The sequence below is a fragment of the Tenrec ecaudatus genome, chromosome 6 (assembly GCF_050624435.1).
Source record: "Tenrec ecaudatus isolate mTenEca1 chromosome 6, mTenEca1.hap1, whole genome shotgun sequence".
NCBI lineage: Eukaryota > Metazoa > Chordata > Mammalia > Afrosoricida > Tenrecidae > Tenrec > Tenrec ecaudatus.
In genome coordinates, this window is record NC_134535.1 from 126,580,669 (window position 1) to 126,606,979 (window position 26,311).

Below are 26,311 nucleotides of genomic sequence, written 5' to 3' on the forward strand. Positions count from 1 at the left end.
GAGTTGGGGAGGGCCAAGGAAGAGAAAATGAGAGGGGCGAGGAGGGTGGGGAGCCAGAAGAGAGGGAGGGACCCTTGTAATGAACCCCATGCTTCCTCGCTTCTGAATGGTTTCAGGCCACCAGGGAGGGTGCAGGGCGGGATCTGGCTAACTCTCAGCCCCCTCCCCCTAACAAAGCCCACTTTCTAGAGGGTTCTGTCCCTGGGCACTCTTGCACAGGAGTGTGCTCCGATTAGGAGAACGGAAGGCTTTCTTCGCTGGTAACAAGGCTCTGCCACCAGAAGGTGACCAGGGAGGGATTTTAGACAGCAAGGCCCCCTCTCTAAGGCGGTGAGCACCTGTGAATTCGTCAGTACACACTGACCAGCCAGCTGCAGACTGGTGGGCTAGTTGTCCTCGCATTCCATTCAAGAAACAGCAGTAGTGCAAGGAGACTAGGAGCCGGAGACCTGGTCAACCCCAAGTCTGGCACTGACTGTGATGATGCCCAGCAATCGGATGACCTCTCTGACTTTCAAACGTGGGAGATGCCCTGTCACTGTCAGAGCGTGGGGGTGTTCATACGGTTCACATAGACAGTGCGCGTGTCGGCTGAGAGATGCCGCCTGCCCCCTAAGGAACGGTGTACAGGTGTGTGGCTGTGCATGTGCAGGGCATGTCCAGTTCTGGCCCTGCCAACTGAGTGGAGGCCGGCAGACAGGAGCCTTTGGAAGTGGGTCTGTCTTGACAGGCTGTGGAGCTTGGGCAAAGTCCCTGCCTCCTCTGCTGTAAGAGGACAGTCCTGGGCTCTCCCCCCTGGGCTCCAAGTGGACAGTGGGGGAGAGGTCAAGGTGAAGTCTTCAGAAAGGGCTAGGGGTTGAGTGAGAGGGTAATGGGGCCAGAAGCAGTGTGATTCGTCTCTGGAAGGCTGGAAGCCAGGCAGTCTAACCAACTGGATTGGAGTCTGACCAAAGGACTTGGGCCACAAGTGGAGGCTGCCCAGAGGCGCGTTGTGGACAGGGAGACAGGTGGTCAGAGGCGTGGGCACAGGCTACATTCATCTGGTCCCCAACTCCCCAGAGCCCAGCGGGAAGCCGAGGGGCGGGGTGGCCTGGGAGGCTGGGAGCCAGAAGCACCCTCAAATGAGGTGGCATGTCTTCTGGAACCTGCTGGAGGAACACAGAATTGGGAGAGGGAGTGTATGTGTCCACCCTTTGTTCTCCAGGGCCTCTGCTCTCCCAGTGACGCACCCCCACAACTCCTGCCTGCTCCACTCCCTCCTCAGCCACCCTTTCCCCATCTCTGTGTCTTCCCACCTCCTCGCTGACCCCCCATCCTCATTTCCTCTCTCTGGCCCCTCCCTCCTCCCCCTGCCCCTTCCTCCTCTTCACACCCTCTTCTCTTCCTCCCTGCCCTCCCCTCTCCCCCTCACCCACCCTCCTTCCCTGGTCCTTACTGGGGACACTGGCAAGTCTTCTTCTCACTGAGGAGCCTCTTGATCTGAGACATCCGCTGTGCCTTGCGCTGTCCAGGGAGAAGGAGGGGAGTCGTGAGGTTCCCAGGCCTCCAGGAGGGAGCTGCCCCTTGGAGGGGGGGGAGGGGGAAGCTGGGAGAGGAGAAGCCATGACTATAGCAGAGGCCATCTGTCCCCGCCTTCCTGTCTCTCTGCGTGACAGTTGGGACTGGCTCCTGTCTCCAGTGAGGAAACTATGGGCAGAGAGCACCGGCCCAGGAGCAGGTCATATGTACACCTGCTGCTGTCTGGGCCCCAGGTGCTCCAGGGGGCCTGTTGGGTGAGCAGTGGGGTGTCATTGCCCATGGGGGACTCACTCACCCGCCTGGTCCTGCATGTGACGCACAAGATGCAACACACAAGGAGGATGAGCAGGAGGCCGCCGCCCAGCCCTGTACCCAGGAAGATCGCCTGCTGATTGGAGAAGTGGTCTGGGAGGGAAACTGCAAGAGACAGGGTGTACTCAGACCACTGCCCTTCATCAGGGGCACTGGGCCCTCTGGAGGGGCAGGGGAATGCGGATGCCTCCTCAGGTCAGACTGGGGTCTCTCAGGCTCCCAGGGCTAAAGTCTCCTTCCCAGGCCTCGAGGCAGGCAGAGCTGGAAAGAAGTTTATGTTTTAGAGATTGCAGGGGTCTCATAAAAATTGTAGTTCAGAAAAAAAAATTGTGGTCCAGTGTGTGTGTGTGTGTGTGTGTGTGCGCGCGCGCGCGTGTTTTGCTGGACAGCCAGGACCGTGTCACCAACTTCCTGGGCTGTAGAACTTAGGGAGTTGGGACACTCTTGTCTTGGACCCACATGTATAACTCAAAGGAAATGAGAGGCAGGCAGCCTCTGCCAAACCCATGACGCCCTGAGGGTGGGAGCCGCCAGGTCCTTACCCTCAGTTGTGTATTCGAGCAGAACCTTGCTCTGGTTTTTCAGCCGACAGAACCACATCCCCGTCTCAGGGTCAGACAATTTCACCACCTTCTGCTTACTGTGGATCTTTTCAGCCTGGTTCTCCAGCTGCAGGATTAGCATCGCCGTGGAGGGACTGGGTCCCAGTACTTCACAGAGCAACACGTCCTGTGACTGAGTCACTGCAGAGGGGCGAGAGGCGGGGGCTAGGAACCTGGACTTCGGGGTTCCACACCTCCAAGCTCTCAGAGCATTCAGTAGAACAGAAAGGGTGATGCTTTACATGGGGACCCTGCTCCCAGCCCCTCAGAGAACCTTTTCAAGCTGTTTTGATAGAGAGCACACATTTGACTCTCAGTTCTGCTGCTTACTCTGAGGTAAGTTCCTTAACTCTCCAGGCGGGTCAGACAGTCAGCCAAGGAATGAGTCCACTTAAAACAGGGCCAGCCAGGGAGGAAGAAGCATCAAGTGTTAGCCATCATTGTGTGTGGCGGTGTTTCGATAATTGGGGTGATACGGATGTGAAGAACGCACCCTGGAACCTGCCAGAAGTGTTACCATCCTCACTGCCTAGCTCAGAGCAGGCTCCGTTATCGCCCTTTAAAATCCAGTCGGTCTGGAGGTTTCTTCAGAATCACAGAGGGTGAGTTGGGCAGAGGCAGACTTAGCATCCCTCTTCTCAGCCCGCACCCATTAGGGGGCTCTCGGTGGACACAATCCCAAGCTGACTCTGGCATGTTGGGGAAGGACATAAGGATTCATTCAAAGTTCAAACTCAACCCAAGCCCAAGGGCTCTTGATCAGTGTGATGAGGGCCTAAAAGCATGGTTATCAGGTTGATCCCAAGCCCTAGGGATGCCATGTGTGTCAGAGACAGGCTTTAAAATAAAAAAGATCTCCAGGCCTTTCTTGTGAGGTGTCTCTGAGTAGATTCAAACCACCATCCTTTTGGTTAATAGCTGAGCATGTTAGCCATCTGACTACCCAACAACTCCTAGCCAGGGCCTAGCTAGGCATCCTCATGTCGAGTCTACATTGCCTTAGAAGGCGCTCTGGGAAGGCCCCTCCACCTCCCTATCTTGCCCCTGCCCCCCACGACTCAGCCTGACACCTCACCTTTCATCACCACGAGGCTCACTTTGTGCTGGATCGTTCCCTTGGCCGTTCCCTCGGCGAGATGCAGGGTCAGGTTTCCAGAACCAGCATATTGAGGCGAGACCTGGGGTATGACGAAGGTGAGCGGCAAGGAGTTCATCAGTTGGAACTTGCTCTCCGATGTTGTGGTCACCTTCTGGTCCCTAAAAAAGAAGCTGATCCAGGTCTTGGGGGAGGACGACCCCTCTTCCTGCCACGTCAGCTCCCCATTCAAGTTTTCCCCTTGGAAGTTCAGTGGGAAGGAGAAAGTTGCCTGCTCTCCGACTTTCTTGTAGATGAGAGTAGTATCCTTCTGGAAAGCTGAGGGTGGGAGGGGAGAGAACCGGGGTCAGATGGAGGCAGAAGAGCAGCCTAGGCAGGGGTAGGAGCGAGGAAAGGGCAACAAGGGAAGCCTAACCCCCAAGCAGCATATTGTATTTCAGGTCCTTCACAATCCTCCCCGCTGTCTCCCCACCACCGCATGGTCTGCAGGCAGCGTCCCTCCTCGGGGAAGCCTCACAGAGCAGCCCAGGAGTCCCGAAGCCATTGGGCTTGCCCTGCCTGTGAGAGGCACCTTGGGGCAAAGGTTAGACACTTGGCTGCGCTCCACAAGGTGGATGGTTTGGACCCCTCCCAACCCTCGCCGCTCTCCAGGTGAAGACTAGTGACCTGCTTCAGTGAAGGGTAGAGCAAAGCTCTATCGCCATCGGGAGGGCTCCTCCACCACACTGGGTCACGGTCCGTCAGAATCAGCTCCAAGGGTGCATAGTTGGTCACCCTTCGCAAAATCAGAGCAAGAAAATCAGGTTGACCACGTGCCAGGCGCTGGTCTAAACGTGTTACGTGGCGCAGCGCCCGGCTCTCCTGCGGACAGACTCCAGGTGCGTGTGGCTGCCGTTTCATGCCCGTTTTACAGACCCCGAAGCCAAGGCACAGAGCAGCCTGCCCAAGGTCAAGTACTAGCAGTGTAAGAGTCAGGGTTTACATCCGAATCCAAGCACGGACACACCCTGAGCTGCTAGCTTTCTCTCACATAAGCCCCTCAGAGGCACAAGCCGGGGCCCACCCTGTGTTCCTGACTTTCGGTCTTCCTCAGTGCCTCCGCGCGTGCACTGGAGAATCTCACTTAGTAAATGCATACGCCAATGAGGGAGGAGTGGGGAGCTGAGACCCTTGACATGGTCTCTGAGGCCCAACATCGTACATCCTCCCTCGCTGCTAGCGGGCCCCTTGGGGAAGTGAGTCCAGCATCTCCAGGACAGATCTCCTGGCAGCCCAGCCCAGGGGCACAGCAGTGAGAGCCCGAGGAGGGCCAGTCTGCCCTGAAGCAGTGAAGCAGGAGCAGCTGCCACCAGAGGGGGTTCTCTTACATAGTACTTGGATGTTGATGCGGAGCTCCAGCGTCTTCTGGCCCTGGGAGACGGTGCATGTCCAAGTGCCACTGTCCTTGGACTGCACCTGGTCCACTGAGAAGATCTTGTCCCCATTCTTGCTGTTAGCCATTGGGTCCTTCCATTGCACTGAGGGTTTGCTGCCCACGGGGCCCTCCAAGGTCAGGGTCAGCTTCTGCCCTTGCAGCAGGCGTGGCCCAGGAGAGCTCTTCACTGTGAGAAAGAACAGGACACTTGTCTCTCTGCCCTGGCTCGCTCGCTCTCTCTCTCTCTCTCTCTCTCTCTCTCTCTCTCTCTCTCTCTCTCTCTCTCTCTCTCTTACACACACACACACACACACACTTGCACACCCACAAGAAGCTGAGAAATGTAGAGGGTCTCTAGCTCTGTCTCAATATCAACTTTCCTCCCAACACCCAGCTGCCCATCCCCAAACCAGCCCTTTCCTCCGCTCACCCCTCCTTCCCCATCCGATTCTCTTTCTTCCATTGGTTCCTGCCCTTCTCTTTTTTCCTCTCCAGGCCTCTCCCCTGCCTGACTCAAGACCTTAGGCCTTAGGAGGCTGTGTGTGAGGAGACCTGGGCACCAGTCTGCTCCGTTTCCTGTCTGTGGAAGGACCACCACCAACTCAGGCCCTGATTCTGGTGCAGAGGTGGGTGGAGAGGAAGAAGAGAGATCGGGTGGGGGGGTGTCCTCATTCCAGGCCCTCCCCACTCACATGTAAACACCAGCAATTGAACCTCTTGCTTCTGGGCGGTGTGCACTTCACAGATGTAATTGCCCGAGTCTCGCACCTGAAGATTCTTTATTATCATAGGAAAAGAGCCCTGGTCCCACTCGTTCTTTTTGCACTCGTAGCGATTTTGCTGTGTGGGACCTGGAAGGAGAAGCCACATGGAAGAGGTGGGGCAGCTCCAGAGACATGGCCCCTCTGCGGAGAGCAGGGTTCACACGGCCTCGGATCTGCCCCTCACGCTAATCAGAGAACCCCATCCATCCGCTTACCCAGAAGGGGCCACATTTCACAACCCCAAAGTCAAACACTGCCCTTATTGTGGGGCAGAGACGTCTATGTGCCAGCTGTTTGTCATGAGCCGTTTCAATGAATCTTCACAGCAATTCCAAATATAGCTACTTACTTTTTTTTTTAAGGAAGGAAACAGATTCAGAGATTTAAAAATGACCCAAACTCTTATACATTGTTGGTGGGGATATAAATCCTATATTTCTTTTTAAAAATGTATTATTGATTGGGATTTAATACATATATCAATCCATAGTTCAATCACATCAAGTAGAATTATACGATTGCTACCACAATCAGTTCCCCCCAAATCCTACAGTTCTTTGGCAGGTGATTTGTAATATCTTTCAGAATTATAGATGTATTTCCAAAACTTACACATCCACCAAGAAAAGGAGGCAGACATTTGAGCTTCCTCGGCCAGGAGAAGGCTGCGCAAAGGAAAGAGGAAGAAAGCTCTTTTCTTATTGATGTGGAGCAATCTCTAAGACACGTCCTTTGCGAAACAAGCAGGGCACTGAACGCAATGTGCACGCGTGTGTGACCACTTGTGGAGCGCAGGGCAGGACACGCGTCCACTCAGAACGGCGCGTGCTGAGCCATGTGAGAGCCCAGCTTCAGCCGCGGCTGCTCCAGGGGTGATTCTGTGCTCTTCCGACTCGTTTCTTCTTCCGCTGAGGTGCACGGGCGTGTCTTCCCGACCTTCCTTAAAACTTTGGATCTGCTTAAGAACCGTTGTTTCACATGGAGCAGCATTTCCATAAACTTGTGGTAAAACGTCAATAGCTTGGAAAGATGTCCACTGGAGTTTGTTTTTGTTTTGTTTAATGATGTGTGTGTGTGTGTGTGTGTGTGTTTGGTGGTGGGGGCGGTTAATATTTCAGACCATCAACTTTGCATTCAACAGTTCAATCCACTTACACACACACACTCATGTTCCACCCCTGTCCCACTGATTTCTCTTCTCCCTCTTGTGAACCCCATCCTCCCTTTTACCCAAGGCAACACTGGTCAACCCTCTAGTCCATGAGTTTTATTGCAATTTTGATATTAGTTCTCATCTCAAAGTTATTTTTCTCCCCCTGGCAGAAAAAGCATTCCTTTCTTTGAAGGCATTATTATTATTAATTATTATTATTTACACTGCACCCTGACTGGCTCATCTCCTCTCTGAGACCCTTCTGTAAGGGGATGTCAGTGGCCTATAGATGGGCTTTGGGTCTCCACTCCTCACTCCCCCTCATTCACAATGATATGATTTTTTGTTCTTTGATGCCTGATACCTGATCCCTTCGACAGCTCATGATCTCATAGGCTGGTGTGCTTCTTCCATGTGGGCTTTATTGTTTCTGAGCTAGATGGCTGCTTGTTTACCTTCAAGCCTTTAAGACCCCAGATGCTGTATCTTTTGATAGCCGGGCACCACCAGCTTTCTTCACCTCTTTAAAGGGATTATAATGAGACTAAGGCAAGCCTGTTAATGGGAGGACTCATCTTCATCCATCCCCGCCCACAGAGACATGTTTCAGCACTTTTTGTTTGAAATAATTCTGTGCATGTATGCCTTGAAACTCTGGTAGCAAAACTTCTAAGCTTACATACATATGTCTCTCTCTGTACCTGTAAATATGAGGGGCTTCAAAAAGTTCAGGGGAAATGGAATGAAAACATAATAGAATGTTCCCACAAACTTTGAAAATTGATGTGTGTGTGTGTGTGTGTGTGTGTGTGTAGAGAGAGAGAGAGAGAGAGAGAGAGAGAGAGAGAGTGCCTTAGAGAAATACGCACACAAGCATGCACACATACGTGTGTTTCTGGAAGGGAACATAAAATGATAATCTTAGTTGTCTCAGAGGAGAGGAAGTGAAGACCTATAGGGCAAATATCAGAGAGAAATGTTTCGCTATATCTTCCTCCCTTCCTTCCTTCCTTCCTTCCTCCCTTCCTCCCTCCCTTCTGCCCCTTTCTGTCTTTGGGATTCTAACTCTATTAAATGGAAGGCCCAAGATTAAAATGTAGGCCATTTGGGTAGATGCTGCTGCACTACTCTCTCGGGACACTTCCTCAAGCTTCCACAGGCATTCTCCCTTCTGTCTTCCAGCTCCCACAGGAGTCTTCCCCCTAGGCTTTCCAGAGACCCTTGTAGCCCACCTCACCCCAACAGCGCCCCTCCCTTCTCTCCCCATCCTCTTATTTGTCCCTTCAGTCACTCACACCCTACTTGCCTTTCCCCCTGCTTCCAAATACTCCTCCAGTTCCCCAGCTTTATCTGAAATTCAACTACATTCCTTTCATAATTCATCAGACTTCCTAAAGCAGTAGACTACTCTGATTCTGCCCCCCTTTCACCTTTTTGGGTTCTCACCTTTATTTAAATGTTTCCTCCCACTTCTTGGCCTCTTGTTTGGACATAGAGCTCTGGGTGTCACTCCAGCCTTTAGTCCTCCTCCTTCTCCACTCCACTAGACTCTCTAAACGCCACTGAATTCCCCTGTCAGGGCTGCAGAGGACTCCCAAATATTTATTCCCAACTCAGCCTCTCTCCTCAATTCTGGGCCTACATTCCAAACAGCACAGGAATAGCTTTATGTGCATCTCCTCCCGTTACCCCAAACTCAACACGGATCCAAAATGAAGTGCAGACCCCTTTTCCCAAAATAACTGTTCCTTCGCCTTTTCTCTGATGTGCCCACCTGGCTCACGTGCCCGGGACAGGCCCACTAGGAGGGAACCACTGGGAGGAGAAGCCTCTGGCTGGGAAGCCGTGGAAAGTGACGCTCGGAGCGTGAGTGTCTGGCTGTGGCGTCTAGGCTCGGTCCGATGAGCTAGGCAGGGGACATGTGTATGCAGCAGAGCTTTGGAAGGCCGTGCTGCTTGGGTGGAAGAGCAATCAAAGAAGGAGACAGAGGTAGCAGCAAGAACCATGAGGATGTTTTCGCTGTAATCGAGGTGAGAGGCACCACTTGGTTAAGGATGGTGGCATTTCCATGAGAACAAAGGAGAGGATAAGGGGTTGGGGGGGATGTTTTCAAAGGGAGGAATGGTTGGGCTTTCACAGGAAACCAGGGATTGAGCAAAGAGCTGGGCTCTGTGGTTCATCAGGCGGTGATGCTGCCAGTGGCAGATGGGGACCCCAGGAAAGGAGCTATTCTGGAGGAAGATTAAGCCATAGAAACAGATCAAAAGCATTTACACAAAAGAGTCAAGAATTTTTGGAAAGTAGCACATTGTTTCCGGCTCACAGCAGAGCAAAGAAATGCAAATGCAGACAACAATGATATATTTTTCAGCTCTCAAATTACCACATCTAGATAACAATACCCAGCAGGCTGGCAAGGGTGCTAGTTAGTACTAGAGGCACGCAGCGACATCACCTAGACTTGGGGCCATGGACAGAGCCTTTCTATCCAATTTGTGACGTACATCGGCTACTTCTATGTATTTATTTAGATTAACTTTTTTTAAAACTTATTTTAAACTATTTTTTCTTTTTTTTATTGTTATATTAGGGGCTCATACACCTCCCATCACAGTCCATACATACATCAATTGTGAGAAGCACATTTGTACATTCATTGCCCTCATCACCCTCAAAATATTTGCTCTCCACTTAAGCCCCTGACATCATGTCCTCATTTTTTCCCCTCCCTTCCCGCTCCCCACTCCCTCATGAACCCTTGATAATTTATAAATTATCATTTTGCCACATCCATCAGCTACTTTTAAAAGTTCGTCTCTTTACTTTCATTTTTAGATTATCCTTAAAATAATAATTAATAAATGAAAGCCGAAATTTATGTACAAAAATAATCATTGTAGAACGGTGCGCAGGGCAACGTCAGCCAAGAGGATAATGGCTGTCTGTTAGCGTGCGTTCATGTGATGGGATATTACACTGACACCAAAAATGATGTCTGCCATAATTTTTGTTTTAAACATCATTTTAATGAGGTGGAAAACACTCAAGATTCTAGGCTGGGTTACTTAGAAAGAAACAAAACCAGTGAAATTAATAAATAAGAATATATTTTTTAAATGTGTTATTGATTTTGACTCAACAAAATACCAAACTTACTGCCCTTGAGTTGACTGCAGTTCATAGCAACCCTATGGGACAGGGTAGAATTCCCACTGTGGGTGTCAAGGCTGTAACTGTATGGGAGTAGAAAGGCGCATCTTTCTCCCATGGAGCAGCTGGTGGTTTTGAACTGCTGGCATTGCAGTTAGCAACAAGTTAACTTTTCCAAAACATTCATATATCTGATACGGACCACACCTCCAAAGCAACTCATCCTCCAACTGATCATATCAAATCACATAAGGAAGTGATTGCCTTTTGGAAAAGCAACCAGCCTAATGTCTGCCAAACCATGGAGAATCATAGCTGGATCCAGTGGACACGTGACATTGACCATCCTACTCAAAACATAGATTTTTAGGTTGATGTAAACTAATCTTTATTCTTCAGTGTAGCTACTTTAACTACAAACAATACACAGACTTAAGCACGTGCTTTTCCCTTGTTCATCTCTCTAATATTACTACAATTTGATGTGAATCTTTCTATACGATTTTGTTTGCATCTGCAAACATTAGCTCACATACAGATGTAAGGACATGACATAGGATTCTGTACTTTAGCCCCTCCCGCCCCCGTGTTTATTCTCCAACAGTAGATCCTCTTTGCTGACATGTTTGTACATGGCTTTTGTCCATTTTCACATTGAATTGTTTGCATTTTTAGTATTGGTTTTTTAATGTCCCAGGTACCAGTTCTTTGTCAAACATGTGGCTTACTAATATTTCCTTACACTCTGTAAATTGTTTTTTCACTTTCTTAACAAGGTCATTTGCAGAGCAAAAGTTAACATTTTTGATGAAGCCCAACTTTTATTTTTATGGTCTATGCTTGTGGTATTAAATCTGAGACCTCTTTCCTCAGCTGGGTCCCAGTGGTTTTCTCCTCTGAATTTTGGTTTTTGTTTTTAATAAAAATGTTATAATTTTGGAGGGGGGAAAATGAGGAGCTGATGTCAAGGTCTTAAGTGGAGAGCAAAGATTTTGAGAATGATGAGTGCAATGAATGTACAAATGTGCTTTACACAATTGATGTATGTATGGATTATGATAAGAGTTGTATGATGGGTGAACAAGTAAATGTGGTGAAGAAAGCTGATGGTGCCCGGCTATCAAAAGAGATAGTGACTGGGGTCTTAAAGGCTTGAAGATAAACAAGCGGCCATCTAGCTCAGAAGCAACAAAGTCCACATGGAAGAACACACCAGCCTGTGTGATCGAGTGGTCCCAAAGGGATCAGTTACCAGGCATCAAAGAACAAAAAATCATATCATTGACTGCACACCTCCATGATAGGATCGCTGAAGACAAATGGGTGCATAAGCAAATGTGGTGAAGAAAGCTGATGGTGCCCGGCTATCAAAAGAGATAGCGTCTGGGGTCTTAAAGGCTTGAAGGTGAACAAGCGGCCATCTAGCTCAGAAGCAAATAAGCCCACATGGAAGAAGCACACCGGCCAGTGCGATCACGAGGTGCCCAAGGGACCAGGTATAAGGCATCATGCAAAAAAAAAAAAAGATATGTGTGTGTATGTATGTGTATATATGTGTATATGTATATATGTATGTGTATATATATATCATATTAAATGAAGGGGGAAGTGCAGAGTGGAGACCCAAGGCCCAAGTGTCGACCAATGGAGATCCCCTCATAGAGGGGTTTAGGAGAGGAGATGGGTTAATTAGGGTGAGAGGTAGTATCGATGAAGAACACAGCTTTCCCCCAGATCCTGGATGCTTCCTCCCCCCAACTACCATGATCCGAATTCTACCTTGCAGGGCTGGATAGGACAGAGGCTGTACACTGGTGTATATGAGGGTTGGAGACACAGGGAATCCAGGGTGGATGATACCTTCAGGACCAAGGGTGTGAGGGACGATGCTGGGAGAGTGGGTTGGAAAGGGGGAACTGATTACAAGGATCCACATGTGACCTCTTCCTTGGGAGAGGGACAGCAGAGAAGGGGGGAAGGGAGACTCCGGATAGGGCAAGATATGACAAAATAACGATGTATAAATTACCAAGGGCATATGAGGGAGGGGGGAATGAGGAGGGAGGGGGGGGGGAAAGAGGACCTGATGCAAGGGGCTTAAGTGGAGAGCAAATGCCTTGAGAATGAGTGGGGCAGGGAATGTATGGATGTGCTTTATACAATTGATGTATGTATATGTATGGATTGTGGTAAGAGTTGTATGAGCCCCCAATGAAATGATTTTTTAAGAAGTTACAATTTTATCTTTAAACCGGTTTCATTTTGCGTTGACTTTTTTTATTAAATCATTTTATTGGGGGCTCGTACAATTCTTATCACAATCCATACATACATCCACTGTGTCAAGAACACATGTACATTTGTTGCCATCATCATTCTCAAAACATTTGCCTTCTGCTTGAGCCCTTAAAATCTGCTTCTCATTTCCCCCTCCCTCCCTGCTCCCCCCCCACCTCGTGAACCCTTCATCATTCATAAATTATTATTATTTTGTCATATTACACTGTCCAACATCTCCCCCCGCCCTCTTCTCTGCTGTCCATCCCCCAGGGAGGAGGTTATACGTAGATTCTTGTAATCAGTTCCCCCTTTCTACCCTACATTCTCTCCACCCTCCAGGCATCACCACTCTCACCACTGGTCCTGAAGGAGTCATCTGTCCTGGATTCCCTGTTTCCAGTTGCTATCTGTACCTATGTACATCCTCTGGTCTAGCCAGATTTGTGAGGTAGAATTGGGATCATGATAGTGGGGGGTAGGAAGGATTTAAGAACTAGAGGAAAGATATATTTCTTCGCTGCTACCCTGCACCCTGAGTGGCTCATCTCCCCATAACCCTTCAGTAAGGGGGTGTCCGGTTGGCTACCATTGGGCTTTGAGTCTCCACTCTGCACTCACCCATATTTACAACGATATGATGTTTTGTTCCTTGATGCTTGATACCTGATCCCTTCGACAGCTCGTGGTCACACAGGCTGCTGTGCTTCTTCCATGTGGGCTTTGTTGCTTCTGAGCTAGATGGCCACTTGTTTATCTTCGAGCCTTAAAGACCCCAGACGCTGTATCTTTTGATAGCTGGGCTTGTGTTGACTTTTAAATAAGCTATGAGACTTAGGTTTTTGTTTGTTTTGTCCAGGAATGTCTAAAAGCTCCAGCACCATTTGTTGACAAGGCTGTTTATCCTCCACTGAACTCTTTGGACCGCTTTGTCAAAAATCATTTGGGTAGATTTGTGTGGACTTAGTTGTCTGGGTTCTCAATGTTATTCCATATGCCTATCCCCCCACCCAGTCTTGATTACTGCGGCAATAAGCTTTGAGATTGGGTAGTCTGATTGCTCCTGCTTTTCTTATTTTTCAAAACTGTGTCCGTTTTTCTAGTTCTTTTGCTTTTCCATATAGATTTTATAATAAATCTGTTTATGTCTACAAAAACAATCTCGCTGGGATTTTCATAGGAATTGTGTTAAACTTTCATAGGCATTTGGGGAGAATCGACACCCTTGTGGGTTTGAATCCCTAAACACAGGACACCTCTCCATTCCCGCAGCACTTCTATTTCTCTCGTCAGCATTGCGTGGCTTTCAGCGTGCAAATCTGGACCATGTTTTATTTGATCTGCACACATTGATTTATCTTTAGTGATTGTAAACTGCATTGCATTTTTAACTTCTGTGTCCACATTCTCATTGTCATTACCCAGAAATAGAATTGATTATTGTATAGAATTGATTATCTTTTACTCTCCAGCTTTGCATGACCCACTTACTAATTTTAGGAGGGCTTTCTGTTTTGTTTCAAAAATTTCTTGGAATCTCCTACATAGACAATCCTGACATTTGCAAGTAAGAACAGTTTTCTTTTTTTCTTGACAGCCAGTGTCCCCCACTCCAACCCCCCCCCTATTCATCACGGCTAGGAATTGCAGTACTATGCTGAGTAAGAGTGGACATGCTTGCCTTGTTCTGGTTCTTACGTGGCTAGCATTCCTTTTTCACCATTTAATGTAATGTTAGTTGTAGGGATTTGGGGTTGGTTTGTTGGCTGTAGAGGTTCTTTTCAAATGGAAGATGTTGTCATCTATTCATAAATTTCTGGAAAGTTTTACTCTGAGTGGGTGTTGAATTTTGTCAAGTGCTTTTTTTTCTGCATCAATTAATGCGATCACGTGGCCCTCCTTTCTTGACTTGTTATTATGAGGGGTGGCGTTTATTGACTTTCAAATACTGAGCCAGTCTTGCATTCCTGAAGCAAACTCCATTTGGTTGTGGTATATAACTATTTTAAAATAAGGCTGACTTTTATATGCTAATGTTTTGCTAAGAATGTTTGCACCTTCAATCTTTTTTTAAACATCTACTTATTTAAACACTGATCTTAAATTTTTTTTTTTAGTTCTAAAATTTCGTTGTTCTGACATGGGAATATATATATAAAATTACTTCTAGTTGTTTGGTCTTGTCTTCTTAAAGACCTTTAAATATGTAAGAAAAAAATAAAAGTGACCTCATGATTGGGATAATTCAGATTTTTAAAAATAATTTTATTGGGGGCTCTTACAGCTCTTATCACAATCCATCCATCCATTGTGTCAAGCACAGCTGTACATATGTTGCCACCATCATTCTCAAAATAGTTTCTGCCTACTGGAGCCCTTGATTACACCTTTACTTTTGAAAGATGCTGGTCTTTGCTTTCTTTTGGGAACACTCACCAAAGTGTGTGTGTGCTGTTTGTGTGATACTGGTTTCAGAGTAATGCCGAGTCGTAAAATGACGGGGAAACTGACCCATTCTCTTCTCTTTTTTCTGGAAGATATTGTGTAGAATTAGTGTTCAATCTTTTGTAAACATTTGGCAGGAAGCTTAAGTGAAACCGTGTAGGCCCGGAGATTTCCCCTGGGGGAGTTTTTAAATTATGAATTGAAGGCCCTTAAGAGTTACAGGACTATTCAAACGACCTGTTTCACACTGGGTGGATGGTGGTAGTTTGTGTTTTTTTGATAAATTGATCCATTTTATCTAAATTGACCTATTTATATGGATAAAGTTGTTTTTAGTAATTCTCTTCTTATCCCTTCCTTCTTTTTAAAAACATGTTACGTGTACACGCCACGGCATTGCTCACCTTCTTCATGTGGTACGACCATCCTCCTGCTATCCGTCCAGGTCTGCAGAGTCTGTGGTGAAACTCTGCTCCCTTCCTAATATCGATCACTGTGTCCTCTCTCTTTCCTTTTCAGTCTCGCTAGAAGGTGGTCAATGTCACCGATCAATTTGAAGAATCAAATTTCTATTTCATTGCTTTCTCTTGTGTTGCTGTGTTTGATATCTGCATTTATCTTTATTATTCTTTCTGCTTAATTTAAGTTTCATTTGCTCTTTTCTTTTTTTCCTTTAGGCTCTTGAAGTTGGAGCTTGGAAGACGGATTTGAGACTTCACCTTTGCATGAGGCCACCAGGAGTCCGGAACCGACTCTAGGGCTGACCGCTGACCGCTGACAACAAGAACCATGCAGCGTCGCTTAGCTGCGTCCCACACGTTCTGACAGAATGTATTTTCATTTCCACTCAGTTCAATGTGATTGTTAAGTTTCCCGAGAGATTTCCTTTTTGACCCACGCATGGATCACTGAGAAGTTATTGGTTTTCATTTCCAAATTTTGAGAGCGTTGCCTATTCTGGTCCTGTTATTTATGTCTGGTTTGATTTCATTGGTCCGAGGATGTGCTCTGTATGATTTCAGCTCCTTTGCACTTTGTAGAGGTTTCTTTTCTAACTCAGGATGGGCTCCGTGTTCGTCAACGTTCTACGGACACCTGAGAGCAGTGTGTTCTGCCGTTGTGGGCGGCGTGCTCTCTAAGTCTTGATAAAATGCTGATGGTGTCATTGAGGTATTGTACGTCCTTGCTGATTTTCTCCGTAGTTGTTGAGAGAGCGGTGTTGCAATCTCCAACTATAATTGACCAGTTGTCTACTTCTTCGCTTTAGTTTGATCAGTTTTTCCTTCACACGTTTTCCAACTCTGTTGTTTGGTGCATACGTGTTTAGGATTGTAGCGTGGACTGAACCTTTCGTCGTTATATAATATCCTTCTGTCTGGTAATTGTCTTGAGTCTTAAGTTTACATTATCTGATTTTAATATAACCAATCCTGTTTTTCGTATCCTTTTAATTTCAACCTGCCTATATCATGATATTTGAAATGAGTCCATTTGGGTTCACAGTCAACCTACCGGACCGAGTAGAGCTACCCCACAGGGTTCCCAAGGCTATAAATCTTCACCGAGCAGACAGCTGCCACATCTTTCTAGAGTGGAGCAGTGGGTACATCTGCACTGCAGACCTTTCGGCTCATAGTTTGGCCACTACCCATGTGAGTTATCATGAGTGGTGTTGACCTTGATCATTGGGCAGAGGCAGTGTTTGTCAGGCTTCTTTACTGCACAGTTCTTCCCCCAGCCTGCCTGTTGTACGCCTCGGAAGGAAGTAACCATGTGCAGCCTACACCTAAGAAAGTGCTGGCGTAGTGGTTACCTTTTAGGTTGCTAACTGCTAGGTCAGCAGTTTGAAACCACAAGCTGCTTCATGAGAGGAAGCCAGGGCTCTGTACTCCCATCAAGAGTTACAGTCTCGGAAAGCTACGCAGGAAGACTCTAGGAGCTGACAACAACCAGACAGCCGTGAATTCCTTGAGAATGGTGTACATACATAAATTACTGTGAATTCTGCATGAGAACTTTCTCTCTTTATTTATTTATCCAATCATTTATTTGTATATGTGCAGACTCACGGGCATTAACTTCTATGTTGGCAAATGATCATTATTTAGAATCCACATAGATTTTTATGTAATGTTACTGAGTTTAATTACTTATATTTTTAAGTATTTGTTCTGGATATTATGTTACATAACGGGTCTGGAAAAAGCTCACGGACAGGTGGAATGAAAAGACAATAAAATTTCCCCACGACTCTTTGAAGCGTGACACATATACATAATCGAACACAGCCTACTAGTGTTCCCATTTTACCACTGTCTCTCTTTGCATCCCTTTACTCTCTCCATTTATAATTTAAAATATGTCCTCTTCCCCGTCAACTATCCAATGCAAGTTAAAGATCTCAAGAGGAAAGCCGAATGTATTTAGACATATTTTTGCTGATTCAATCCTTTCTTCCTTCCTGACACTCACTCCCTGGTGTCCTTCTTGTATAATTTCCTTACTTTTAGAACAATTTCTTCAGGCGTTCCCGTAGAGCAGGCCTGTGGGCGACAGACTCTCTCAGTTCTCCTTCAGCTTGATCTGCGCTGCATGCTTGAAGAATATTTTCTGTGGGTATTAGGTTCTGGGTTGACATTTCTTTTCTTTCGGCACTTGAAATACGTAGCCCTGCATTCTTGCCTCCATGGATTCAGATCAGAAGTCCTCTGTTATTCGAACTCTTTTCCCCTATGGATAAGCTGTCATTTTTTTCTCTGACAGCTTCCATCTCTAGTTTTCGGAAGTTTCATTAGGAAGTTTCTGGGTGTGCCTCTTTTCAATCTGTCCTGCTTGGGGTTTGCTCTGGTTCTTGAATCTGCACATTCATCTCTCTTAGACCTTGTGGCACAGTTCCTGCAGTGTGACGAATCCCTGCCATAGCCTTTCTTGCCCTGATCTTGTAAGTGGGTGCTCGTGCGAGGTGTCAAGTCAGCTCTGACTCGTGGCGGCTCTTTGGACAACAGAACAAAACACCACCCCGTGCTGGGTCCTTTCCTCGGTTTTTATACACGAGCCCATCATGGCAGTGGCTGGCCGCTCCATCTTGTCATGGGTCTGCCCCTCCTCACTCTTCCTCCACTTCACCAAGTAGGAGAACCCTTTCCAGGGTCTCTGCTGACAACACGTCAAGGAGCACGTGGGATGTACTTCGTCCAAGACAGATTCCTTTGTTCTTCCGGCAGTCCATGGTACTTTTATTATTATTTTAATTGGGAGTTCTTACAGACATCGTAACTCCATTGCTCAGCCACATCAAGACGTGTTGTACCATTGCTCCCACAATCTGTTTCAATCACTTTCTTCTTGCGCTCCTTGACATCAGCTCCACTTTGTCCCCCTTCCCCACCCTACCCCCCCATTTATTTATTTTTGCCATATCTTGCTCCATCCACGATCTCCATTCACATACCATTCTGTTGTTCACTCCCATGCTATCAGCTCCCCCTTACACACACACACACACACACACACACACACACACACACACACACACACACACACTCTCCACGTACCCCCTCAGGGCTGTCGTTCTGATGTTTGGGGTTGGAAGGGGATGTCAGGGTGGGCAGATGGTCCCCTTGCTGCCACAGGCTGAGGATGTCCTTGGAAACCAACTCCGCTTGGTACCCGAGCTGCAGCAGACGGCTCTGCGCCTCATCTCCCCCTCGCCCGGCCAGCTCTGGCTCTCCAGCTGGCCGCCACACTTTCTCCATTGTGCGATCTCCGATCTTCATTAGCGCGCTGTCCGCATCCTAGGTCTGTATGCGCAAGCGCACTGGGCCTCGCCTCCATCCCTCTGACTTTGACCTTGCTGCGTGGAGAGATCGCCCAGGTGCTCCTGGCCCGCTATGCGGGAGCCGGTCCATGGTCCTTTCAATACGCTTCGCCAGCACCCCAATTCAAGGCAATCATTTCTTCAGTCTTCTTTGTTCAGTGTCCAACTTTCACATGCACATGATGGCTTGAGATGACAAGAAGGAAAATGGGAAAATGGCGGTAACCAGCATAATGCGGAGGCCGAGTGAGATAGCTGTGGTGGACTTGACGTCCCAGGAAGTCCACCCAGTGTGGGGGTTGCGCCAGTGAACGCCCCAACCCAAAGACTGAGAGAGCTGGGCAGAGGCTTGTTGGTGGAGTGGGGGCCTTTACTGGCATATGTTTTCTTGAACAGAGCAGAGGCCCAGCCCAAGCAGGGCACAGGGCTGAGAGCTGAGCGAAGCTGCCTCTCCTGAGAAGGCAAGAGGAGCCTGTCTTCAGGAGGGTGAGAGGAGGAGGCACTGAAGAAAGGAGGCTTTGCTTACATGCGTCACCATCCTGACCCCCAGTTGTGGCTTCTTGGTCCTGCTCCTTAGTTGTAACCGGCTACTTCCCTAGTCAATTTTCTCATCATGAGTATTGTTTGTGAGTTCTGCGTAACCAGTGGCATGGACGAGCGACCCCAAGGGAGAAGCGGAGAGTGCCAGGGGGATGCCTGGTTTCAGAATTGGTGAAAAGGTTGGAGATCATAAGTATTTCTGCCTCAAGAAGTTAGATGAGGTCAGACCATAACGATGGACCATTTTTGCAGTTCTACACAAAACTATTGTTCACTTTTTTAAAAGTCGTTTTTCTCTGAGGCTCTGTTCACCTTTTCTTTAGAGTCTGTCTTCTCTTCGTTGCTTGAATTTATGCATTTATTTTGTTTTCTCTTCCAGTTCACCGATTCTTTCTACCCTCCATTCTTTTTTTAAAAAATCATTTTACTGGGGGCTCATACAATTCTTATCACAATCCATACATACATCCATTGTGTCAAGAACATATGTACATTTGTTGCCATCATCATTCTCAAAACATTTGCCTTCTACTTGAGCCCTTAATATCTGCTGCTCATTTCCCCCCTCCCTCCCCACTCCCCTCCACCTCGTGAACCCTTCATCATTCATATATATTGTTTTCATTAATAAATTATTATTATTTTGTCATATATTACACTGTCCGATGTCTCCCCCTGCCCTCTTCTCTGCTGTCCCTCCACCAGGGATGAGGCTATGTGTAGATTCCTGTAATCAATTCCCTCTTTCTACCCCACATTCTCTCCACCCTCCAGGCATCGCCACTCTCATCACTGGTTCTGGAGGAGTCATCTTTCCTGAATCCCCTGTGTTTCCAGTTGCTATCTGTACCAATGTACATCCTCTGGTCTAGCCAGATTTGCAAGGTAGTATTAGGATCATGATAGTAGGGGGTAGGAAGTATTTAAGAACTAGAGGAAAGTTATGTGTTTCATCATTGCTACCCTGCACCCTGACTGGCTCATCTCCTCCCCACAGCCCCTCAGCAAGGGGTGTCTGGTTGGCTACCTTTGGATTTTGCGTCTCCACTCTGCACTCACCCACCTTTTCAATGATATAATTTTATGTTCTTTTATGCTTAATACCGGATCCCTTCGACAGCTCGTGGTCACACAGGCTGGTGTGTTTCTTCCATGTGGGCTTTGTTGCTTCTGAACTAGATGGCCACTTGGTTATCTTCGAGCCTTTAAGACCCCAGATGCTATGTCTTTTGATAGCTGGGCACCATCTGCTTTCTTCACCACATTTGCTTATGCACACATTTGTCTTCAGTGGTTGTGTCAGGAAGGTGAGCACCCACTAATATGGATTTTAGTTCTTTGATGTCTGACAACTGGTCTCTTCTACACCTGGTGGTCAGCCAAGCTGGTGTGCTTCTTCCATGTGGGCTTTGTTGCTTCTGAGCTAGATGGCCGCTTGTTTATCTTCAAGCATTTAAGACCCCAGATGCTGTATCTTTTGTTAGCTAGACACCATCAGCTTTCTTCACCACATTTGCTTATGCACCCATTTTTCTTCAGCAATCATGTTGGGAAGGTGTGCATCCTGGAATGCCAATTTATTCGAACAAAGTATTCTTGCATTGAGTAAGTGCTTGAGTGGAGGCCCAATGTCCATCTGCTGCCTTTATACTAAACCTCTAAATATATGCACATAGATCTGTTTCCCCACACTCTTATATAAATATATTTACATATGCACATTCCAGTCTTTGGACCTCTATAAATACCCTTTTTCACCTAGTTCTTTCCTCTATTTCCTTTTACTTTCCTCTTGTCCCACTATCATGCTCAATCTTCATTTGGGTTTCAGTAATTTCTCTTGGTTACCTTGCCCTTGCTGACTTCCTAACAGGCCACTTGCACCCTCCTTGCTACTGATTTTGGATCACTTATTGCTCCCCTGTCCCTTGGTTGGTCAGCACCACCTCCCTGCCCCCTCATTCCCCTCTCCCATGTCCCCCCATACCCTCCATTCTTCTGTTGAGACCATGCATTAAGATTTTTATTTCAGCTCTATTTTTTTAAGTATAGAATTTCCTTTTTCTTAGATCTTCTTTCTTTGCTGAGGTTTTCTTTTTTTTTTTTTCTCATTTGTTTCAAGTGGGTTTCTAATTGCTCATTGAAGCATTTATATCACAGCTGCTTAAAAATATTTGCCAGATGGTTCTAACATCTCGTTCTTCGTGTTTGTGGTGTCAGGGATGAGTTTTATACAGGTTTCTTACCATAGTGTTGTAACTCCCACTCAATCTTTGGGTGGGGCTATGCAAATATGGTGCTTGAAGCCCACCAAGGGGATTGGTCAGTTTTACTAATAATGCAAATAAGGTGCAAAACACCTTTTAGGGATGGAACCATGAGAATATGATATAGAAAGACCAGCAGGGGGATTAGCCAGTTTTGTCATCCGTCTAGGCTTAAAATGAGCCACCCCAGAGACAGAAAGAGAGGATCTCACAACTAGCAAGAAAGAAAATTATGAGTGAATTATGTGATTTGGATCTGGGCTCCCTCTGCTGAGAACCTCTTAGCTTCAGGAGAAAGAGAATTATAACACTGAAGAAGGTAAGAGACAGAAGTAGAAAAATGGCAGCCGCAGAACCAGGTGACCAATGAGAGACCGTATAGTGGGCCTCACAGCCCTTGGACCTAGACAGTTAGTGTAGAGTGCCTTTGGACCTTTGGTGGAAGCAGGCTCACCTGACTCACAGAATGAAAGAATTGGAAACCTGTGGCGAGAGGCTTGCTGGCAGGATGAGGTGCCTCTGTGATGTGAAAGAGCTTTGTCACCGTGTCAGAGCAAAGCAGAGGCCAGCCCAGCCCAAGAGGCCCGAGCGGCTACAGGCCAAAAGGCTGAAGGCTAAAGAGAGGACTTCATGTGGACACAGCCAAGAAGCTGTCTTGGCCAAAGAACTATCTCTTGAGTCTTTCCTGACCCTGAATTGTAACTGGTTATGTCCTCAACAAACCCTCTTGTGATGAGTATTGTCTGTGAGCTGGGTGTGGGATTTATACGAATGACCAAATCCAGGAGAGAAATAGCGAGCGCGGGGCAGGAACAGCTGGCGTCCCAGTTGATGAAAAGTTTGGAGAGCAAGGAGATGTGTCTGACCTTTGTCCATAGGAGTCAGCCGTGGGGTGACGCTGATCGAGTTTCCCCACTCATGAAATCAGAGATCGACATTTCCACTGGACCATTGTACATCAGTGCTGCCCTTGACTGATTGCCCCTTTTCATTCAGTTTGAGATCTTCCTGACTCTTTACACAATGCATTATTTTCCATTTAAATCTGCACACTTTTGAATGCGGCTACGAGACTCGGAATCTTATTTAAGCCTTTGTTTTAACAGGCAGGGGAAGTGAAGCAGTAACTGCATGACTATCAAGTGGTGGTAGATGGGTTCCTCCCTTGACTTCCATCAACAGGAAGAAGAAAAAATATTCCTCGTTCCTTCTAGGAACAATACTGCCTCTGAAATGGTCTCGTTTTTAAAGATCGAGTGTGGATGTGATCAGGCTTCTGCCTGTCATCTCTATCTACACCCACTCCAGCCAACAGCATGGTTAGGTTTCAAAGACAGAGTCGTTCTGTGAGGAGAGGAAGGATGACCCTATCGGATCACGAAATGGGTGATGACCACATGCTTCTGCAGTGGCCAGAGAACGCCATTCCATAGCTGCTAAACTACTGAGAATCTGGGCAGCCACGGGGACACATGACCCTCACGGCCTCTGTGGGCTTGCCTTGCACTTTGGTGTGTGCTGTTGCCAGAAGTACATCGCTAATGCACAAGCTAGTCAGCGCTGACTTTGCAAACGATTGTCAATGCAACACGTTCGAGAGTGAGATGGTTGAAGTGTGCAGGACACACAGAGGGCATGGTCGACGACATGCCATTCTCAATGTGCAAAACCTAATAGGACAATTACTGTAACTGGTTTCTTCAACCAATCAATTGCATGAGGAAACAGAGAAGATTCGTTCAAGACTCAGTGTAAGCCATCAACCAAGGCAATGGTTGAATTTATATTTTATTCTGACTCAAATAAGCCAAATATAAAAATAATGTAACAAATGGGAAAAATTTAACACAGAGCGAATATTCATTATAAAGTATTCAGTTGTGGTTGTTAAGGGTTGATAATGACACTGTGGATCTGTTTTGAATATAGTCGCTGTATTTAGAGGTACATCTACGCCTCACTGACAGTCTATCTTGTTATGCAGCATTTCACACTGCTGACATTGATAAAAACTTGTTAGCCACTCTTCTGTGCATTAATGTCGTACATCCATCCGGCACTAACAAATAATGAGGTGTGAAGGGAAGTAACAGTGGTTTTGCTGGTCAGGGTTATGTGCCAAGTTCATTGGGCCATGGTTCTCAAAGACTTGGTAGTCACAAATGACAACAAAAAACCGAGTGTAGTCATCCTCTATTTGTGCTTTGATGTGACCATTCTCCATTTTCACACAATGGAGCATTTCTCATAATGACCTGGACTTCGGAACCTAAGCACCTCTGTAGATAAGGTGTGGGTCTCTAGGTGGCAGTATTTGCAGACGGAATGATGCAATGTCTTGGATTTGCCCCATAATAACATTGTAAGTGGGGGGATAAACAAAACAAAATTCGTCCTGAGTTGTACAACCTGGGATAGATGATAAATAATTATTCTACTTTTATATATGTTTAAAATTTCATAATGTAAAATAAAATATTAAAATAGGAAGTAAAGAAAAGATGTTAAATCTAGTAGAGCTATAAAACACAAATATAAAAAATAAATAAATGAATTTTAAAACCTAGCAAAACACAAATATATATTTAGAACAAAAGCAATTCATGCTGCTGAGGTTTTTCCTACTTGTGGACCTTTAGGGAATCGTTATTTAAGAATATGTTGACTATAAGAAGCCATAAGCGTAATAAAGTGTTATTTAAAGGAGGACACAAGAGTGAAATGGTACATACAAAACATAACTTCTTTACTGTAAAGTAATATTTCTAAGAAGTATTAAAGTCTTAAGTCTATAGATTTCACTTTTAAAGCTAAATTTAAAAAATACACCAGTGCTGTCAAGCAAAGTGAGCACAATATCACCAACATGAGTCTACAGGAATAATATGCATGGAATCGTGTGTGTTTAAATTTATGTTTACAATGCACATTCAAATAAATTCACACATATTAAAGGATTAAAATTGATATGGCTTGCCAAAGACATTCCCTGAGTCATACAGAGTCAGACAACACTGGAGGAGTGGCCTGAGGCCCTGGGAATGCCGGCCTTTTGTGATTTAGAGTTTTCTGGAAGGAGGATTCTGACACCAGGATGTTCAGTTCATGGGGTGGTTTTTTTGCTTTTGTTTTGCCCTGGATGGATAAGCAAGAAAGCCTACCTTTCAAACAGTGCTGGTTCTGTTTACTCACAAGCTTGGTATCATTCACTTTCCAGACGAAGAAGTGTGTGGTGGATTTGCAGGGGAGCTCCACCATCTTGCCTACCTCGCCCAGCACCACCTCCTTTCCCAGAGAAGCTGCTGAGAGCAGCGCTGGGTGAAAAAAGAAGGTGTCAGGCCTCTCCAACCCACCTGGACCCTGATCTCTTACCTCTGCACCTCCCACCCGGCTTCTCCTCCCAGGCCTTCTGCTTCCCAACCTGAAGTCTGAGCACTCACCCAACTGCAGCACCAGGAGCTGTTTCCTGAAAGAGGTGCCCCCATCCATGGTGGCTCTGCTGAGGTGGGCAGGAACCTGCAGCATGCCCACGAAAGAGGGCGGGGCCTGAGGGAGATAGAATGGTTAGGCAGCAGGCATGCGCTAGGCCTGGAGCATAAATGGATGGCGTGCATACTTTCAGAATCCTTCCAGTCAATTCAGGGGACTCGATATGAAACCTAGAAGCAGATTCTCTGCTGTAATTGTCACCAGTGCCTGCCTGGGCCCGAGTGGGTTATTTCGACACAGGGAATCCAGGACAGATAAGCTCCTCAGGACCAATATGGGAGCAGCAGTTCCATGAGAGTCAGGGGAAGGTCAGAGGTGGAAAGGGGAACCAATAGCAATGATTGATGTACAACCCCGCCCCCGCCCCCGCCCCACCCTGGGGGACGAAAATCAGAAACGTGGGTGAAAGGAGACAGCGGATGGTGTAAAATAGGAAAATAGAAATAATATAAAAATTATCAAGAATTCACAAGGGTGGGACGGTGGGGGAAGGAAGGGAAAAAAGAGGAGTTGATACCCTGGACTCAAGTAGAGAGAAACTGTTTTGGAAATGATGATGGCAACATATGTACAAGTGTGCTTGATACAATTGATGTATGAGTTGGAATAAGAGCTGTAACAGCCCCCAATAACACAGTTTCTTTTTTAAGTGGGCCATCTGCCAACTGGGAAAAGAATTCATGGGGGAAATGGCAAATTGGTAAGGACTGAGGCCAGAGAAGCCGGCCCGGCAGGAAGGTTCTTGAGTGGCAATGCTAAGATGCTGGGACTGGGTCTTGGGTATTCGGGCGCCATTGAAGGCCCCTGAGTAGAGAGGGGCATGACTGGATGTGTAACCTGGGGCCCTCCAGCTGCTAAGAGAAGGTGAACCTCAGGAAGCGGGAGGGCAGCCACGCAGGTGAGGAAAGGTGTGACCTGAACAAGAATTGCATTGTTATTCCGAATGAGTGAGAGTTACCTCTCCCTTGGAGCAGCGGAGCCAATGCACCTAGTCCAGAGAGAAGGCTGAGAACTGAGAAGGGGAAGGCGACTCCAGCAGGGAGTCAGGCTGCTTTCATGGACACCCTGTGGAGTCGGAACCCAGAGAAGATGAACGCGCTCTAGGTTGGAATTCATTCCCTAGGGAATCATACACTTTCCCAGATGTTTCACATTGCCGCAGGGTCAGGATGTGACTGCTGATCATTAGCAAGCAGACAGAACAATAACACCCCTCCTCAGTCTTAGGACAATCGCAGGAGGTCTCTGTTGACTAATTAGACAGCAGGAATTCACTGTTTGACTCGCAATCAGGTGAGGCAAATAAGAGGATCCTCAGAGTCACGTGGACATCCGCAAGCCACCTGTTTGCCTCTGAGCAGTACAGACGTTCAAAGAGACTGCGGAGGGGACAAAACAAAATCAGAAAAACAGCCTAAGTTAGGCCAACTGGAATAAGGGAAAATATGGAATGAGCTAGGTTAACTA

At 46.9% G+C, this 26,311-nt stretch overlaps 1 protein-coding gene across 1 annotated transcript; it reads right to left on the reverse strand.

Annotated features, from left to right (window-relative positions):
* Positions 1-1,117: 1,117 nt before the first annotated feature.
* Positions 1,118-24,880, reverse strand: CD4 (CD4 molecule). Its single transcript, XM_075553373.1, has 9 exons — positions 24,796-24,880; positions 24,517-24,669; positions 5,635-5,793; positions 4,896-5,129; positions 3,508-3,846; positions 2,373-2,573; positions 1,814-1,935; positions 1,436-1,503; positions 1,118-1,148 (listed from the first exon to the last, which is right to left on the reverse strand). Exons 1-9 carry the CDS (start codon positions 24,878-24,880, stop codon positions 1,118-1,120), a joined length of 1,392 nt encoding a protein of 463 aa, XP_075409488.1.
* Positions 24,881-26,311: the final 1,431 nt, after the last annotated feature.